The sequence below is a fragment of the Sarcophilus harrisii genome, chromosome 4 (genome assembly GCF_902635505.1).
Source record: "Sarcophilus harrisii chromosome 4, mSarHar1.11, whole genome shotgun sequence".
NCBI classification, from domain to species: Eukaryota; Metazoa; Chordata; class Mammalia; order Dasyuromorphia; family Dasyuridae; genus Sarcophilus; species Sarcophilus harrisii.
Window position 1 is genome coordinate 94,544,362 of NC_045429.1, and position 20,873 is coordinate 94,565,234.

Genomic DNA, 20,873 nt, shown 5'->3' on the forward strand with positions numbered 1-20,873 from the left:
TCAATGCAACTATAATTTTTGTTTTTAAAGAGTTGCCCAAGACACCGAGAAATTTAATCATTTACTAGTCATACAGCTAGTAAGGCACTACTAGCTTGCCTGTCATTGTAACTTCAGGGACAGGACTTGACTCTAGTTCCTTATAAATCCAAGACCAGTTCCCTATTCTTTGTGCTACAATGTCTCCTGGGCTTTGACTTCAGGTTCCTTACAGATCTTCTCTGGACTGTGCCATACCTCAATGTCTCCCCTTTAATTCTTTAATTAAACCTCTTCCCAGGAAAATCATTACAAACCACTAGATAGATAGAACATACTAATATTCCATAAGGGCAGAAGTCAGATTTTCTTAATCTCTGTTTTCATTGTAGTACCTAGCACAAAGCATTGCTCAAAGTAGGCACACAACAAATGTTAGTGGGGAGGAGGGGTGATGGGGAAGGGAAAGAAAAGGAAAAAATGGAATTTTATATGAAATATTAAGTGTGGTTCAGAGGAAAGGGCACTGGATTTGGAGCCAGAAGGCTTGAGTTTGGCTCCTGTCTCTGCCACAAGGACCCTATGACCTTGAACAAGTCAACTCCCTTCCCTGAGTCTCAGTTTCTTCATCTGTAAAGTGAAGAGATTGGGATGGATAACCTTTACACTTCTGTCTATTCAAAATATCTGATTCTATAATCCTACCTCTTCTAAACATCATAATCTTAGTGGTATCTTCAGCTTCTCTTTTAAGCTCACTCCATGTATTCAGTCTGTTGCTGTTGTTATTTTAGTCATGTCCAATTTTTTATGATCCCATTTGGGATTTTCTTGGCAAAGATACTGGAGTGGTTTGCCATTTCCTTCTCCAGATGAGGAAACCAAGATAAATGGTATTACCCCTTACTTTCCCCTCTGACACTTATTGCACGCCTATTTTGGGCAATATCTACATTGGACACAGAGAGTAAGAAAGTCTGACTCCTGCCCTCATGTAACATACAATAGACTGTAAATGACTTGCCCAATGTCACATAGCTAGTACCTGTCTGAGGTAGGATTTGAACTCAGGGAGGAAGAGTCTTCCTAACTCAGGCCTGGCCCTCTATCCACTGTACCACCTAGCTGCCCCAATCTATTGCTAATTCTTGTTATTTCTACCTTTACAGCATTCTCATCTATGTCTCCATCTCTCCAAGCATCCAGCCACCACTCTGCTAGTGCCCTTATTTACCTTGCCTCTTGTCTCTCTGCACTCCAAGCAGTCCTTCACTCAGCTGTCAAAGTGATTTTTCCTGCCCCACAGGTCTGATCATAGCAATTCTCCCCACTCACTCAACTCAATCCAGTGGCTCTTTATTGCTTTTAGAATCAAATATAAAACCCCGTGTTTGGCATTTAAAGGGCTTCACAACTTGACCCTCTCCTACATTTCCAGTCTCATACTTCCTTCATTCCTTTCTAAGTATTCTGTAATCCAGAAACAGTGACCTTCTTCCTCATACTCTGGATCCCAGCACCCCATTCCTTTCCTCTGGCTATCCATTACTGCTCTCCTTCCTAACCTCCACCTCCTATTTTCCAGTTTTCATCAAGAACCAGCTCAAATTTCATCTTCCTGGTTTCACTCCACCTTAACTCCTCCCTCTAAATTATATTGCAGCTATTCTGTACATACTTTTAGATGTGCTTAATTGTTTACACAGTGCTTAACATAGCACCTAATAGGTGCATGTAGTAGATGCTTAATAAAGGCTTCTTGATTTGGCTTAAAAGTTGATTCTCATTAGAATATGAAAACCTTAAGGATAAGTAATGGATCTTTGCCTGTCATTGTAACTTCAGGGCTTAAGTGTGTTGACAGGTTAAATTCAATCATTAAGTGATCAAGGAAGAGTATTCCAAAGTTCTTATAATCTCTCTCTCTCTCTCTCTCTCTCTCTCTCTCTCTCTCTCTCTCTCTTTCTCTCTGTCTCTCTCTCTTTCCCCCCTTCTCTCTCTCTCTCTCTCTCTCCCCTCGAACTGTCTCTCTCTCTTTCTGTCTTGCTCTCTCTTTCTCTGTCTCTCTCTGTCTCTCTCTCCCTTTTATTCTCTTTCTTCCTCCCTCCCTCCCTCTCTCTCTGTGTCTGTCTCTGTCTCTCTGCTTGTCTGTCTATCTGTCTGTCTGTCTCTCTCTCTCTCCCTCCCTTCCTCCTTCCCACATCTCTCCCTATATCTCTTCTCTGTCCTCTCCTCCCTCTGTCTCTCTCTTTTCTCTCTACCTATATTTCTATATTTCTCTCTTTCTTTCTCATCATCTCTGTCTTTGTGTCTGTTTTTTCAAAGAAACTCAAGGATAAAGAAAAAGTCCCCTTTGGATACATATGAAGATTTTGCCAGCTGCTGAAAGAGCCCTTTTCAGACAGTGTGGACGGTTCATAAGCATTGGCTTTAACCTCCTTAGACTGAGGAGTTGGTAGGAATAGCACAAGTTTCAGGACATTTCCAATCCTACTGAATGCTCAGCAAATATTTCCTCACTGACCTGCCTTCTTTTGCTACCAACTTGACCTTAGGAATGGGCTACTCCAATGATCAAACAAAAGTCATAAGAAGGCAGGATTCCTAGGAAGCTCAAGCTAGTGATACAGGCAGATCTCTCTGCCTTCCCACACACTCCAGGTCTGCTAAAGGGTAAATTCTCCCTTGTGACGATTGGGATCTGTTAAGAGTTTGTAGCTCTGAGCTCCTTCCTCTTCCTCCTCTGAATATGAATAAGATCAGCTGGAGGGATGGAAAACATAGATAATGAGTGGGCTAAGTGGTTGAGAATTCCTAAGAGACAACAGGGATAGAGATCTAACCCCAGATTCGGGCCAGTTCTACTCTCTAGAGTCACCATTTTCTGATATTCGATGTCTTATAATAAGAAAAACTTTGGCTCCAAAGGCTAGTGATTCCTTGGGGTCCAAGGGTCTGTCTCCTGAATGTCTGGATTATGACTGGGATGAAAAGAATAAAAATCCAAAGCAGCAAAGTTTTGTTTACAAAGTCCCAACATGTTCTCTTCTCATCCCCTAGACATCATGCCATTGCCACCAACTCTCTGGCCGGTTCATCTCCTAGGAAAGCAGCTTCTTGGGAGAACAAAGAAGTCCTTACAGCATTGCCCTCCCCGGTTGCTGTTTCAGCCAAATTTCAGGCTGTTTATATCCTGTATGATGGGTTCCCTTGAGGGTTGACAGGCCCAGTCAATGCTAGCGGGCCCTGGTCCCAACTACCCATGGCAACGGCAGGGCCCAGGGGCACCATACTCACTGCACAGGAAGCAGGACTTGTGGAAGCTGTTGCCTTCACACTGAACCTCTTCGGCAAAGTAAACTGTCTTTTGGCACACGCCACATTTCTTGCCTCCTCCCCAGTTCGGCATCCTGAGAGAGAAACACAGAAACAGGCATGGGAAAGCTGTGCAGACATGGAGAAAAGACAAAAGGTCAAGAATAACGAGGCAGAACTGGAGCTAGATCCGAGACCAGCATGTTTCCTAATGGCAACCATCCATGGACAGAATGCCTCCCCACCCCGGTCTTCATTTCCTCAAGCTTACCCTCCCTTGATCCTGCTATCCTATGTAGGTTTCTATCCAAAACAAGTCAACAGTTGGTTATCAAGTGTCTACTCTGTCACAATTTTAGAGCATGTCAATTCAAGGATTTCCCCAAGCCAACAAAAGCCAAAAAAAAAGATGATGATGATTGCAGTTGACATGAAACACATGTTGATAAACCCCCGTAAATGTGTTATTTCAGCATAACCGAGTATCCAGATCCTACAGCTCTCCTATATGTTTCCCAAGGTTCAGTGGTCCTACATGTCCACTCCTCTGATTTCCACCTGTCATAAAAAAAGCTGGAAGGTCCTGTGCTGGACTCTAAGGGAAGATGTAGCTCCAAGCTAGTTCTTTGGTCAAGGAAACACAACACACAGAGAAACTGAAAGGACACACAATAAAGATTTTGTCTTAGCCATCTCTGAATTCTTCCCTCTATCTGTCATCCGAATACCCAGAACCAAGCTAGACATACACAGGCATTGGGTAAATATTTGTTCATTGATAATTGTTTGGAGAAGTTGGAGTGAGCATGCTACAACAATTGAAGTGAACAAACTGGCAAAATTTGTCCCATTCTTGAAGGGGTTCCAAAGGAGGTAGAGAGTTCTCTATTTGAGCAGAATTAGGGAAGAAAGCTTCAAATGGGACTTGACTCCCGGGATCTCTCTTCTTTCCAATCCTACCGAATGCTCAGCAAATATTTCCTCATCACCTGCCTTCATTTGCTACCAACTTGACCTTAGGAATGACTACTCCAATGATCAAACAAAAGCCATAAGAAGGCAGCATTTCTAGGAAGCGCAAGGTAGTTGACACAGGCAGATCTCTCTGTCCTGCCCCCTTCCTCCATCTTTCCACCCACTCCAAGTCTGCTAAAGGGTAAATTCTCCCTTGCGATGATTGGGATCAGTTAAGAGTTTGTGGCTACATTTCCAGTCTCATACTTTATTCCTTTCTAAGTATTCTGTAATCCAGAACCGGTGACCTTCCTGCTGTTCCCCATACTCTGGATCCCAACACCTCATTCCTTGCCTCTGGCTATCCACTCATTAGGTAGAAGACGATAACATCAGAAAGTATCTAGAGCCAAATAAAGGAAGGATCAAATAGTGAAAAAAAAAAAAAAAAAAGACTATCACCCTCCTTTTCCGAAACAGAGGTTGACAGAAACATACACCATAGGATCACAATTGCTGAGTTGGATGGGATCTTGGAGACCATCTATTCCAAAACCTTCCTTTTACAGATGAGGCAACTGAGGCAAGGGTGTGATTTGCCTGAGATCAGAGAAGTAAATGACAATGCCAGAAAGCAAACACAAATTTTGTTCATTTGATGTTCAATGCTCCAGAGTACTTTTCCCTGTACCATGCTGTCTCCAGCATCTTGAAATATGTTTGGCTTACATGTGGCATGGCCAAGTTAAAATACCAGCTCTGCCACTGACTCCCTGTGATTTGAATAAGTAAGTCACTTTATCTCTGGGCTTCAGTTTCCCCTTTTAAGAAATATGAGTGAACTAGTTGACCTCTAAGCTCCCTGAAAACTCCCTACTTATGTTTCTATGATTCTGCAACCTCTAGCTATGCTTCCAAACAGTATATAATCTGCTTCCAAAGAATTCAGGGGACTCTCAGCTCTGCTCTTTGTCATCAATTCTTATTCCTTAATCTAATCTCTACTACCATTTCTTTCACCCCAACCCCTGGAGCATCTCTGAGTCTTAATGATTTTATCTGGTATGATGGGTACCTTCACAGTTTCATATCTACATAGCCTTTAGGAGCTTACAAAGTACTTTCCTGTAAACAACTCTAAACAGAACAACTATTATCGTCCCCATTTTATACACCAGGACACTGAAGATAAGAGAGCTTGATATTTGCCCACAATCATACGCCTAATATCTACTGGAGGAAGAATTCAAATCCCGGTCTTCTGATAGCTCTCTGCCTCCAGAAGGTGAATTATGGTTCTAAAATTCAACAAGAGGCTATGCAATCCCATCAACAGTAAATCTTGCCCTATCCTAAGTGATGGAGAGCCAGCTTACAAGTGAAATTTTGTTTTAAGTACAAGAGCTCTTTGCCCCGGGGGGAGATCTACAACACTCCATAGCTGAGCTACATAGAAGCTGGACCTTGTTTCTTCTGGCTTTAAGCCATAGGCAAACTTCCAGGCAAGTTTCCAGGGAATAAGAAACTATAGAAGAAAAGACGGAGACCAGAAGACCAGTCAGAGAGAAAATCTATCCCCAGAGACTTCTTACTGGGGTGTTCTTATATAACAGATAAAACCAGTTTTTAGCCTGGTCTCATCAGATTCCATTAATCACTTGGTTGGATTCTTCCCTCTGAAGACGGGAGTTCAAGACCCATCGGACTTAAAGTCATTAATAAAAGAGAAGTTCAGAGCTAGGGCAGAAGAAGGTGCAGAGAGGTCTTTGGACGCATGTATGCATAGGGTTTGGTGATTTTTGATTTAATACTAGGGAATGTCTTGCCAGCTTCATATTAGGGGAGAGTCTACACTGAAAGGAGACTGAAAGAAGAACAGCTAAGTCTCCCTTTGTCTTTATAGGGGGGAACAAGTTGGGTTTCCAGTTCATTTCTCTCTCCACCTCCCGGTTTCTGCCCAACCCCTTTCTTTTTGGCCAAGTCCTTGACATCTGGAATCCTGGATTGCCTTAAAAGGAGGCCTATTTCTCCAAGGCTCTATGTCACCAGTAGGTGGGAGGGGTGCCTCCTTTTTATGCTTCTTGAAAAAGAGGAGGCCTACAGGAGGCTCTGAAAATGGCAAATACTTTCCTGGGAGACTCATCCCTGAACCCTCACAAAACCTGCTCAAATCAAGACACTGCTGTTCATCATCAATGGGCTCTCCAACAAAGTCCTTAAACCTCCCTCCCAAGCACAGATGCTTAGGCAGCATCCTAGGTAGTTTTTTCTTGAAAGCCTGCTGAATTCTCTCTCAACTATGCTGATGGGGATGGGACACAATACTTGGACCTCAGTTCTCTTATGTAATATGTGCCTTCCTGTTATAATTGTTATACAAACATATATAGTTGTTATAGTTCAGTCATGTTTTACTGTGTATAAATAACCCCATGAATGTTTTGTCCATGGAAATTTTTTTTTTTCAAAGATACTGAAGTGGTTTACCATTTCATTCTCCAATGTGTTCCCATTTTACAGATAGGAAACTGAGGCAAATAGGAGCTAAGTGACTTGCCCAGGGTCACACAGCTAACAAGTATCTGAGGCTGTATTTTAACTTGGGTTTTCCTGCTTCCAAGCCCAGTGCTCTATCTTCTGTCCTGCCCAATATGCATCTTATGTATTTGTTAACTTGACTCTCACAATTACCCTTTCATTTGGATTATACAAGAATAGATGAGGAGACTGAAGTCCAGAAAGGTTGTGATAATGCCAGGGTCACACAGTTTGAAACGTACAGGGCTAGAATTTCAATTAAAGCCTTTATTTACAAATAATTTCCCTCTGAGATTTCTTCCCATTTATACTTTGTTATGTGTGTTTGTATGTTGTATCCCCATTCCAATTTTAACCCATTAAGAGTAGGGACTGGTTTTTGTTGTTGTTGTTATTTTAGTCTTTCTTCATATTCCCATCTCTTAGTATAGTACTTACCACCTAACACTTATAAATGCTTGTTGTTTGAATATTTCCATTACGTTATCTTGCTTTTTTATAGATATGCAAAGAATATATTTCTGGCTCAAAAAAGGCTGCAAAAAATAGAGATCTACTTTTCAATTTTAGTCTATATAACCAACTCTCCTGCACAATGTCCTAGATGGTGGTTAATAATTGTTACTTCGAATAAGAGTGCCAACCACACATTTGCTGGGTGCAGAGAGTCCCTTTTGTATTGTCCTAGGTGCTATATACCCACCCTCCTGTGCACAAATGGAAAGTCCCATCTAATTTAAAGGTAGGTACACAATAAATGTATTTGGAGTTCAACTCCAACAAATCAGTTATTAGAACACAACCCTTTGAGCAAGGTAAAAATTGCCTCCTGTTATCTGTTCACTTCCAATGACATGCAATCTTGGGCTGGCCCCTTTTGATAAGCTCCTAGTTTCAATTGTCAAATTCTGTCATTTGATGGCAATCACCCTGTACATGAGATACTCTTGAAGAGGGATCTGAGATAACAGCACCTTCCTCACCTGGTTCCTCTTTAATTCTATTTTTAAATAGGGCTTGAGATGATTTTTTTCAGGTTCAGAAGAGCTAGTGTTTAAAGAAAATTAAATCAAAACTATGCAATTCAATTCATTATAAATTAGTGAAAACAGAATTGGATCTAGAGGGAAAGGATTTCAGTTTGAATATTAATTCTGCTACTTTCTTAATTTCTCAGTCTCAGTTTCTTCATCTGTAAAGTGAAGAAGATTTTGGGGTCCTTTTCCATCCTAAATCTATGATCCTATGGAAAGTGTGTTTGATTCCCAGTCTTTTTAGCTTTTTAGACTACGCTGGAGTATGTGTTAAGTGACTGGGGAAAAAAAAAAAAAAAAAACTGTTAACCTTGGTGTCTGTTTCCTCATCTGTAAAATGGCAACAATAATGGTTATACCTCCTTTCTCAAAAGTCTTTTTAAAGGCAAGACTTTAGTTTAAAAGGCCCAACATCATCCATTGCATCCAGGACTATTACCAGTACTTTTATCCTCCTAATAGACTTTGATGACTCTGAAGGAGAGAGTGAGGTTGATGACATTGTGCAGCTCTACTTCATTTAAATCCAGTTCAGGAGCAAGTCAAAACATCACCCATGATGTCATCAGTCCTCTTAGAGAAAGAGAATTGAAGGGAGAACAACAGACTTTTATAAAGAAAGCATTTTGAAGCACTTATGTAGAGTGCTAGACTTGAAGTCAGGAGGACGTGAACCCTAGCTCTCTCAATTCAGTTTCCTCATGTGTAAAATGGAGATAATAATAGCACTCATCTCCCAGGGTTATTGTGAGGACCAATGAGATAATGAATACAAATGCTTTGCAAATCTTAAGGTATTATATAAAGGTCAGATCTGCGCATTTACAAAAGCCACTATACATATATGAATCAATAATCCACAGACAATATTTGGCTTAATTATTAACATAGGACCTCTCCATCACTGCCCAAAGTAAGGCAGAATAAGGGGTTGCTTCTTTCCCCCTTCCCCTTATCCCATTAATTCATTTGTCAAAAAGAAACACTACATGGTGTACTCTTAATATCTTGTTTCTCTCAGCCCAAACACAATCAAGATTGAGCATGGAAAAAGAACAGCACTCAAACATTCCCTCTAAGTCCCCACCCACACTCGGTTTGGTGGAGACCTGTCCAGTGTTTGCCTAGTTAAGAAATATGCTGCTGACATTACCTGGGCTCTTTGGTATCTGGCCAGGTATACAGAAGAGCTATCACTCCTTTGAGTTTTGCAACCTCAGCTTGCCTAATCCTCCAAATTGCAGAGAGCTGACAAAAGAGAAAGAACAGGACTTACCCTATTAGGGCTCAGAGTTAATGTCTAGAAAGTGACACCTGAATAGCCTAGATAGATTCCCAAAGCACAGGAGCCACTTAGAGGAGTAAACAGCATCGAGAGAAAGAAGCAGATCAGTCCAAGGATGACAATGCTGGCCTTGGAAGCTAAGTTTCTCAATATGTCTACTGAAGACTACTAGTACTTCTTGAAAGTACTTGTTCCTGTAATGGGAGATCCTGGTTCAGTGGTACCATATGGCAAGTTTGGGAACCACACAATCAATGGCAGTGAGAGTACAGTAAAAAAAATATAATAAACCTAGAACCAATCTTAATTTGCTTTATGACCTTCATATCTCTAAAACTCAGTCTCCTTATCTGAAGAGAAAAAAGGGGGAGAGGGAGTATTGAACTACATGATCTCAAACAATAGTCCTTTCCAATTCTAAATCTAGACTCCCAGGTTCTCTGAGATAGTTGCCTTTCACTTCTAACAGCCAAAGAATCTCATCCTTTGGGCACTCCATTCCTCCAGTACTGAAAACCCTCCCTCTTCCTCTCAACTAAGCCATGATACTCCCTGTCTTTGTAAATCTGCTCTGAACTCACCTCCTCCAGGAAGCTTTCCTTGATTGATATCATCCCATTCCTCCTTATCACATGAGACTTCACTTTGTGCTATTTTCATTTGAAATTGTTCATGTGAATATGCATTTTCACTTCTTTATATGTCTGGCTACTCAAAACATGAACTATCCATGGGCAAGAACAAGGGAAAGCTTAAAAAATTAGCTTTCCTGTCCATCCTTTGTATCTCCCTGTGTATCTCCCTTCTGTAGGATTCTATGCATAGAAACTGAATCATGGTGAAGAATAGAAGCAACAATATGGATATCACTGCTCTCTTAGGAAGATCATGGCTCTAGAACAGGAATTGTCATCTTCTCCCCTTATCTTATAGGTCAGGAAATTTAAGGAGATGAAGACACTTCCAAGGTCAAAAAAGTTAGTAAATGGGAGGGAGAAAATTTGAACCCAAGTCTTCTGGCTTTAGAGCAAATATTGTTTCCTTCTATCATATTGCTTCTCAAAGATAAAGGTAGTAGAGATAGAAGGAGTTTATGAATTACTAAGTTCTGGAGGGTTTTTTGTTCTGTTTTGTTTTTAATTCACTGATTCTACTCCTCCTTCTTCACTCCCTAAACAAGGATACTAGTGAAGAAAACATTTGATATTTCTGAGGGCAGATCCCAGACTCTAGTAGCTATCTTCCAGTTTATTTTCCCCAATATGTCATTATTCAGGAGCCCAGACACTTCCTCTGGCCCAGGGGAAGCCACTGAACCCAAGCTTGGAAATACCAGAAGTCTCAATATTTACACACTTTACCATACATGGGAATCATTAATAGCCTACGTCAGACAAATTCCTAGGGAGCGATGTATTCCAGCCACATCATTATCATATAAATTCCTGACAACTGGAGGCAGCCGGCAGGATACAAGGGGCTTACCCTCCAGACAGTGACAGAGGAACTTATTAGTAATGCTCATTCTCCTCCTTTACCCCTCATTACACCTTCATTTCTTTGTTGTCCTGAAAGAGCTCTCTTTAATCCTTATTCTTTCAAGAAATCCCTTTTCTAGACTTATTCTTCTCATAAATTAAGCTTCCTTAGATCCAGTGTGATCTTATGCATAAGAATTCCAGGAACTGATTCTCTTCTATCTAGAATTATGTACTTGACAGAAAAGTAGAGGGGATGAGAACTAATCTACCTCTCATTATGGTGCTGTGTGACTTTTTGTAAGTTGCTTTATTTCTTTAAAATGTGAAAAATCCATATTTTCTTCAAAATGGCTATAGATAATTATAAAATTATAAAAAATCTTAAAAATCCCAACATGTAATACCAAATACTACTGTCTTACAGTTGCAGTTTTTCTAACCATGATCACTTCGGTGTTACACAGTGTTAAAGGCAAGACTTCAAAGATTGCCTAGCCTGTTGAATGTTGAGAAGCAAGGCAAAAATTCCAAAAGAACCAGCTTGTTTGGACTCCATCTGAGCCGTCTTATGTACATTTTTACTTTTGTCCCTGTGGGACAGTTCAGATAAGACTGAGATAACCCATTAGGTTTGCCTCCTATTAAGAATACTATTTTTAACTCAATACTTTTCTTCCTGGATCTCATTTCTGTTCCGAGCTCTCTGGAAGGCTGGTTTTACTCACAAATATATAAACTCCAACAGCCAACAAAATCTTTCCAAATCTGCTTCTCCTTTCCAAAATACCACACAATTCTTTTAATGTTTTTCTACTTCTCTAGCCTCTATTTTCTATATGTTGCTAAGTGTAAGAAAAAGGGCAAGTCACTCTTTAACATGGTTTCAATAAAATCAAAGAAAGATGATGAATAAAATCCCATTCATTTACCAACCAATGGGACAGTTAGATTAAGAATTCCAGATTTCTAAAACATAGTCTTGAGCTCTGTCTCTCACTGCCAGAAGAAAAAGTATTTGAAGTTAAACGAAAAAAGATCCAGCAGTCAGGGGAAAAAAAGCCAGACTCAAAAATGGTGGGAAAAGGAATGGAGTTGTTCTCTCTCCTCATTTTCCTCTGTGTCTCTATCAGGGGAAAAAAAAAAAAAAAAAAACAGACTCAAGAAGTTAGATTTAAATGGTGGGAAAAGGAATGGAGTTGTTATCTCCCCTCATTTTCCTCTGTGTCTCTGCTGCATCTCTCTGTGTCTCCTTGTCTATGTCTCTCTGTGTCTCTGACTCTGTCTCTCTCCTTCCTCACTATATCACTCATTAGCAGCCCCTGTGCTCTCAGAGCTTCCTCCCAGCACTAAAATGTCATGCTTCTATAATGAAAATGCAGCCTTCTCTGTCCAGCTGACCAGTCGCTAAACCTCCCCAATCCCTTTTAATGAAAAGCTAAAAAGTCCAGTTCCTCCCTTTTATCACCCTATATAACACTCCTTAATGAACTTCCTTTCCTCTGACCTACTACACACAGCTTAATTCAGGATATCCCCAAAGGAAGGTTTAAGATAGAAGTATGAACTCTGGGCTAATTTCACAGTGTAAACTGACCTGCTGGGTTGGACCTGTGAAAAAATTCAACAAAGCTCATACTTTCTTCTAAACCCTGTGTCAGAGATGGCTTAGTGATCTGGGAAAAGGATGATCCAATAGGACTAGAGAAGTGAGACTGGGCTCCAAAGATAGCAGAGCTTTTCAGTTATCCAAGAAAACAAGGGAATCAAGGGGTTCTCTATTTCCTCCATTCTATGTGAGGGAAGCTCTCTCCTTAACTTCAGAACTGATGAGGGAATTAATGAATTCCCTTCAACATGAGATTTCTTTGAAAGGGAAGAAACAGTCAAGGAGATCATAGTTTTAGATCTGGAAGAACACCAATGGCCATCTAGTCTAGCCCCCTCATTTTAAAGATGAGAAATTGAGGACTAGTCTGGTTAGAGGATTTGCCTGAGTTCATACCAAGATTAGGTGGTAGAGGTAGGATATGAGCTCACTTCTTCCAGACCCCAATCCAAGCACTTTATCCACTATAATATGCACTGCTTGATGTGGAGAATTAAAAAATAATAAGATAAAAGACACCAAAATGGTTTAATAAGCTCTGCCTTAATATTCTAATAACTTCTTCCTATTGTCATTACATTTTTTACCTGGAGGGAAGTTTAAAGGTGCTTGTTATTTTATTATAGCTTATATATAAATAAATAGATGACAGCAAGCAATAAACGTTCTGGTGCTGTGTATAATTTCATTTGTAATTCTGATTTTTAAATTGAGATTATTATTCAGTTTATGAGGGTTTTTTTTTTCCCTGAGGCAATTGGGGTTAAGTGACTTGCCCAGGGTCACACAGCTATAGTTTATGTTTTTTCCTCAACATTATGCTGATTGATACTGTGGGACTGGCTCTGAGCAGGCTCTGAAAGAAAGACACAATAAATCTCAAAGTTTAAGCCCAACCAAGGGTAGTCTATTCCATTTAATCCCCCAAGACAGGGCAAAGGTCATTTAGACAGATCAGTTCTCCTATGCCCTAAAATGGAGGAACTCAAGTAGGCAAAGGCAGAACCCAGCATTTTATACAAGGAAGTTAAGGAAGTACATTGTACAGCTGCCATCTATGAGGCAGATCCTGATTCAAACTCAAAAAAAAAAAAAAAAAAAAAAAGACAGGAAAAGGCGGGAACAGAGGGTTTGGATTAGACAGTTCTTTAGTTCCTTCCAGCTGTATTCTTCTATGTCTCATATCAGGAAAGCCAGAACTAGGGGTTGGGCTGCCAGGGACCCCAAGAGATCACGCAATTATGTGAATTTTCAGGCCTCTGGAATTTTCTCTCTGCAGCCAAGCCCAAGATGCAGGTCTTAAATATATGGCACAGATCCTAAGCATAAGAACAGGAAAAGCAGATCTTACAAGCACGTAGAGAAAGGCAGCTGGAAAGAAAGGGTACTTTCAGAGAACTCGAAAGAACTCACAGTTAACTAATATTTCTGTGTCAAAGGCCTAGAGGCCACCAGAGGAAGGAGGGATCCAGTCTAGATTTGAAGCTTTGAGTCCTCTCCAGTCACCCCTCTGCCTCCTCCCCCAGTCACATAGTCCTTCATTTCTGGGCCCCAAACGAGACAGGAAGCCAGAGGAGGGAGGAGCAGGGGACAGCGCAGAGCACATCAGAGGGACTTGATTGAATGGAATGACACAGATGTCTACATTTCCCCTTCGATAAGCAATCAAGAAGCAGCTCTGTAGTCATCACTGTTACTCAGGCTCATCAGAAATGAGGAGAAAGGAAGGATGAGGAAAGAGGGAAATCTCCGCAGGGCCAAAGCTGCAGGGGCTATTGGGGAGGAGACGAGTTGGGGAGGACCCTCCAGGAGAGAGAAGTCAAGCCAGAGCGCTAGCGCAGCCCGCAGTACGTCGCAGCTGGCCGTGCAACACCAGACGGCCAAAACGTTTAATGTTTCTCCCCAGTTGCCCCTCTCTGTCCCTTCGCTTCCCGCTCAGCTCCGAGGGACCCTGGAAACCCTCAGGAAAACTCCCTCCCGGCCGTCGGTGGAGCCAGTGTGGGCAGGGGGGAGGGCCAGGCGGCCGAGCCGAGCAGGCTGCCAGCCAGGCTGGAGAGGGGAGGATGGGAGGGGAGGGGCGGGAGTGCCCACTGCCCACCGCACGAGCCGGGCGGGGGAGAGCACGGCCCTGGCCGGCCGCCCGGCGCCCGCAGCTGCGGGTCGGCCGGAGGGTGGGAGCGGCTCACTCACCTGACGGCGGTGCTGGCTCCGAGGGTGCGCAGGCTGCAGGGAGCTCTCGGCAGTGGCCCGTTGGGTCCCGCTCGGGCCCCTCCGCTTTGTTTTTGTTCTCCTCCCGAGAAGGCGTGTCCCGGAGTAACACCAACCATCAGAAAGCTTTGCACACAGCACCAGCGGGGTGCTGATGTCATGTTTTCCTGAGCACAGTCGCGGGGGCGCCAAAGGACCCCGGGGCAGCCCGGCCCGGCGTAGCCCAGCCCGTCGGGGAGACCCGGAGCCGGCTGGGAACCGGGAACCCTTCATCCCACTCGGTACCCCGACCGCGGTCCCGGGGCGGGGGGAAACGCGGAGGCTTAGATGACTGGACCCGGCACCTTCTTTCCGAAAAGTCCGCTTAAAGTGTCTTTATGAACAAGGTGGAAAGTGGAAATCCCTCTTGAGGGGTCTACTGGCTTTATTCGATTTCTTTCTTGGAGAGGAGGGGGCCCAGGGAAATGAGATATTGCATGCTTTGTCATATGATTGGTTTTTGCTGAACAATTTTTATTTGTTTTTAAGCATTGTAATAAGAGAAGGCCCAGTGAGTAGGGAGGGACACATTCCAAAACGAAGGTAATAAACAAAACTAATTTTTAAAATAATACTTTCAAATTCCTTTAGTCCACTCGTTCCCAAGGGCTCATCCTCATCCCCCAAAATAAAGATCACTACTCTCAGAATTGTAGAACTTACTCTATTCCCCTAAGCCTAAATTTTCTTCCAACCACCTAGAAGCTGCTCTCAGCCCTGCTTTTCCCATCTCTAAAAGGGATTGAAATTTTCCTCTGACACCCCCCCCCCAATCTCTAGTTTGTAAAACCTTTTCTTGGGATGTTCAGTTTTTGCCCCCCTTGGGCTTGTAGCTGAAAATGTAATTTCCTTGATATAAGGAACTCCTTGATGAGGGAGCTCCATATACCAGTATAGAATGACCTCTTCTCTGCTAAGGGGTTGTAACTTGTCCAAGATCACACACTACAATGAGTATTTATGAAGCACTTCGTGCCAGACACTGTGCTAAAGGCTGGGAATACAAATAAGACACTGTCTCTGTCCTCAAAGAGCTTATAATCTTTTTAAAGTTAATTGGTTAATTTATTTTTAATAGACATTGCTTTATGAATCATGTTAGGAGAGAAAAATCAGAACAAAAAGGAAAAACCATGGGAGAGGGAAAAAAAAAAAAAAACAGAAAAAAGAAGTGAACGTAACAATGTTGATTCATATTCAATCTCCACAGTTCTTTTTCTGGCTGCAAACAGCATTTTCTATCCAAAGTCTATTGGGATTACTTTGGAAGGGATCTTATAATCAAATGAGGAAAACAATATACAAAAGGAAGCCAAAAAAAGAGAGAGATGATAATGAGGGGAGGAGGGAATCAAAACCAAGCAAAGCATCTGGTGAAAAAAGAAGAAATGACTGGGATTCTGAGTCTTTTATAAAGTGAGATCTTAGGAGTTTTTTCCTCTACCCTCCAAGCCTCCATCCAAGACCAAATGAGGGTTATTAATGAAGTGTAAGTATCAAAACTGAAGCAATCTCCACTGCAATGAGTTTCCTGATGCTAAGCTAACCAGAAAGAAAGAAGATGATGATGATGGTGGTGGTGGTGGTCATGGTGAAATTAAGCCAAGCAGAGCATCTGGTGGCAAATGAAGAGACCCAGACCTTACCCTCAAATCTAAGCCTCAGCCATACCCACTCAGGGCCAGTGGCCCCCACCCTGGGTGGGACAAAGAGGCAGGATTTGATCTTCCACTCCACTCGGCCATGGTTCTTCTCTATGGCAGCAGCATGCAATAACACCCATTATTTTCTCCCCTTTTCCCTCTCACATCCTCAGTTCTAGTGGGGAAAAGTTTGAGGAAGAAGATAAGAGGGACTTGATGAATTTCAGGATTCCAAACAGGGCATACACCTTCCTGAATATATAAGATTCAAATTGAAGAGAAACACCATAAATGCAACAATCTCTTCTCTTGTTTCCCATATCATCTGGAGCTAACCATGTCCTTTCTCTTTCTGCCTGAAACACGTACCCCTACTCTACCTTCTTAGAGCAAAAGACTTAATCTCTTGGTTTATAAAAAGACTGATGTCCTCTTGAAACGGGATCTTGATATACCATTATGCTATAATGATATGCCACCAAGCTCCTCAATATTATTACTCACTCAGAATAGTCAAAGTGGGAAGAGATCACCCTAATCTTTGGTAAAGATAATCCCTTTACTTGAGCCCTTGCAGGAACAACTCTGGACTTGCAGGTGACTCTTCTATTTACTTGTTGTGTGACTTTGGGTAAGTAATTTGACTTCTCGGGGACTCAACTTTCTCATTTTTAAAAATGAAGTTGAATTAGAGGATTTCAAAGGGCTCTCTAAGGGCAATGTGTCACAATAGTCAGGAGATCTGGATCTGAAACCTGCTTTTGATACTATCTGTGGATAGGGGGTAGATCACTTAGCTTTTCAGAACCTCAGATTCCTTTTCTGTTAATTGGGGACAATGCTAGTTATATTAACTATATCACAGAGTGGTTCTGAGGAAAGTACAAAAGTGATCTTTGTGGTTCAGTCATGTCTGACTCTCTGTAACCCCATTTGGGGTTTACTTGGCAAAGATACTGGAGTGTTTTGCCATTTACTTCTCCAACTCATTGTACAAATGAGGAAACTGAGGCAAACAGGGTTAGGTGACTTGCCCAAGGTCATATAGCTAGTAAGTATCTGAGACTGAATTTGAATTAGAATAGGTCTTCCTAGAGGCAGCTAGTTGCTGTAGTGGATAGAACACCAATCCTGAAGTCAGGAGGACCTGAGTTCAAATCTAGTCTCAGACAATTAATACTTCTTGACTGTGTGACCCTGGGAAAGTCACTTAACCCCAATTGCCTCAGAGGGAAAAAAGAATAGGTCTTCCTAACTCTCAGCCATCGAGCTACCCTAAAATGCTATAAAAACATGAATTATTATTTAATCTACTAAACCCTCCCATCTCCTTGAAATAGATAAAGTTAGGGAGGGGCCTTCCCAAAATTTTGATTTATTGTAAACTTAGTCAATAAGCATTCAGTAAGTACCTATTCCATGGCAGGCATTATACTAACCCCTGGAAATACCAAAAAAGAAAAAATATAATCCCTAAATTTTTTCAAGAAGTTCACAGTCTATTCTGCTGCTCTTCCTGGATGCTGGATAAAGATCTTCTTATCAAGGAATCTGGAACAATCAGAACAATTGAATGCCCTCAGTAAATTAGAAGGCATTTCAAGGATGATTATCATAAGATCACAGATCCAGGAGAGAACTCAATGACCATTTCACCCATCCCCCTCATTTTATAATGGAAAAGACTGAGACTGAGGATGGACACAGAAAGGAAACATCAAAGGTAGCACTTGAATCCTGGTCATTCGACTTCATGGCCAGGGCTCCTTAAACTTCCCCATTGCCAGCTACAAAGAGTAGGCAGCATTTTTATAGGCCCACAAATTAGCCAGTAGAGTATACCACCACCAAGTGAAGGATAATTTATCTTTTTCTAGAGAAAGAGAGAATGAGCACAGAGTTGTTTCCCATGAGTGAGAAATCCCCACATAAGAACATAAAGGAAGAATGGGAAAGGACCTTAGAGATCAGACTGTGATACAGAGTTGAACATTAGTAGAGAATGTACCTAGTATCCAGTAGAGATTGATTACATTGTTGTTCTGGGCCATATGCTACAACTGGACAATGACATAACCAATACTCCTATACAAGCAGACACACCAATGATACACAGTGAGTTTCTTACCACTGGAATCAATGAACTAGCATTTATTTGCTAATTAATATGTGTTGAGTTCTTTGCTAAGGAAGCACTTGGGGTTGCAAAAACAAAAAAAGTGAAAAGTTATGCACTTAAAAAGCTTACATTTAACAGTAAAGATAGCATGTGTGTATATATAAATATTTATGAAATACAGATAAATATATATAAAGTAACTTTTAGAGGGGAAAGTGCCACTAGTGTGTAGGACTAGAGAACCAGGGAGGAAAAAAGGAAGCCAGATATTCTAAAAGACAGAAATGAGGATGGAGAGCATCTTTAGCTTGGGAGACAGTGAGTGCAAAGGCTCAGAGATGGCTAGAGAGGACAACAGGTAGGAGGGAAGTAAGGTTTGATTGTGAAACACTTTCAATGTTGAACAGACACTAGAATTATTTGGGAACCACTGGAGTTTGCAAGACCAATTTATCTGGTACAAGGAGTATATGAATGGGGTTCTTCAAGGATTGGGAACACTTTGTAGACAACAAGGCTAGGGCCAGTAGAGATATAGATATGGAAAATCATAGAACAATCTCCTGGAGAAGACCAGAGAAGATGAGATGAAGGGTACATATCAACGGATTGCCCTTGGCAAGTTTGTGAGGGTCATCTTTTCATATAAAACAGTAAAGGAAGATATAGTGAGGAAAATATATCTGACTGAAGGGAGATCAGGAGGGAAAACAACTGAGCTCTTGGTGAATGCCCTCAATTATTTTTGTTGCAATAGAAGAGGAAGTCTCTGTTAAAAGGTCTAGGGGAAGGTGGTACTTTGGGAACTTTAAGAAGAGACAAGACAATTTGGAACAGCCCCATGATGAGAGAAAAGCAAACTGATTAGGGAAAAGTAGAATGTATCCTAAATGACTGGGAAAATTATTACCAGACATAAGTATTGAGTCCAAGTATCTTTCCTGAGATCCAGTCTCCTATCATTAATTGTCAACAGGCATTTCCAGTGGATGTTCTGTAGGTATCTCAAAGTCAACATGGCCAAAAACAAACTCATTATCTTTTTCTAAATAAATAATTCCTCTCCCTACTTTCCTGTTTCTGTTAAAGGCATCACCATTCTCCCAGTCCCCCATATTTACAACTATGAAATCCCCCATATTCCTTCACTTGCCTCATCTTATCCATCATTCCTCTGTATCCACTTATACTACATACCTACAATTGATGTCCCTGACTCAAATCTCCAATGTCCAAATTAATGTTTCTAAAGAACAGGTTTGACCATGTCACTCCTCAGCTCAGACAGATATAATATATAATATAAAATATAACAAATGATATATATATATAATAATAAAAATAAAATAATATAGCTCACTCTATTTTATAGGATAAAATACAAACAAATGTTAAAGTCCTTCATACTTTGTTTAGTCTATTTTTATAAGTTGATTACACAACTTAGGATACATTTAGTGGAAAAACATTTAAGAGAGATTTTAGAGATAGAATGGACAAGATTTGGTGAGAAACTACCTGTAGGGAATGAGGGAGAGTGATGATGACTTCCTGGTTTCAAACCTTGGTGATTGGAAGGAAGTCTTTGACAGAAATAAGAAAATTAGGAATAAAACTGGATATGGGGAGGGTGAGAGATAATAAGTTCTTTTCCAGACATGCTGACACTAAAATAACTAAGGGGCATATGGTGGGAAATGTCCACTACATGATGCCCACCAGGCAATGGATGATTGGAGCTCCAAAGATTCTAGGACTGGATATTTAACTCTGAGAATCATCTTCATAATCATTTTGGATTCATACTACTCCTTCCTAATTTGCTCTCCCACTCTCCAGATAGGCTATTCCACTGTTCTCCCCCTCAACCTCAGGGCCCTAGGGTCAAAACCAAGAAGATATAAAAAAAAGCCCAGACAGAGAAGATAGTCTGGGAAAGTGTCAAGAAAATAGAGGTCAAGATAAAGATGGAAAACATTTAAGAGGAAAATAGACATGGAAGGAGAGGGATGAGAGGCAGTTACGCTCAGAGAAATGTTAAGTTTACTGGACCATAGATGTGATCTGGAAGGGTCTTCAGAAGCTAGCTAGAAAAACCCTCTCATCTTACAAATAAGGAAACTGCAACCCAGGAAGGGCTCTTGTCACACAGGTAGTATCAGAGAGAATAATAGCTAGTATTTATGTAGTATATTGAGGTTTGTAAAGTGCTTTACAAGTATTGTCTCATTGGAGCCTCATGAGTTATGGGCTATTATTACCTTCCTTTTGCATACAAGCAAACTGAAGTTCAGAGAGGTTAAATGACTTGCTCAGGATCACAGAGCTAGTACATGCCTGAGGAATATTTAACATTCTATCCACATAGCACCTACTTGTAGGATTTGAATACAGGTTCTCTATAACCTGTACATTTGGCCACTGTTACACATTTCCCCTTTGTGGATTATAGGGAGAGCAAGCTTGCCACCATCCCTGAGCATTCTGAAATGGACAAAAGCCATAAGACATGAGACTTGAGGGGTTTCTAAAGTAGGCGGTCAAGGAATTTGAGGAAACATCAAGATATGTATTAAAGACCACTAATAATAGGGCTGTAGTAAACAGTGGAGAAGACTGCCTACCAGGTATTAAATTCCTTTAGAAATGGAAAATCTTAAAAGTTGTTGTGA

At 41.2% G+C, this 20,873-nt stretch overlaps 1 protein-coding gene across 1 annotated transcript in view; it reads right to left on the reverse strand.

Moving 5' to 3' along the window:
• CSRP1 (cysteine and glycine rich protein 1) overlaps positions 1 to 14,495 on the reverse strand; it is a 34,342-nt gene extending 19,847 nt beyond the window's left edge. Inside the window, exons 1-2 of the mRNA XM_031937128.1 lie at positions 14,383 to 14,495; positions 3,277 to 3,389 (exon numbers count right to left, since the gene is read on the reverse strand). Coding sequence (XP_031792988.1) covers positions 3,277 to 3,388 — 112 coding nt within the window. The 5' untranslated portion in view covers position 3,389; positions 14,383 to 14,495. The remainder of the gene's footprint in view (positions 1 to 3,276; positions 3,390 to 14,382) is intronic.
• Between the last annotated feature and the right edge of the window lie 6,378 nt (positions 14,496 to 20,873).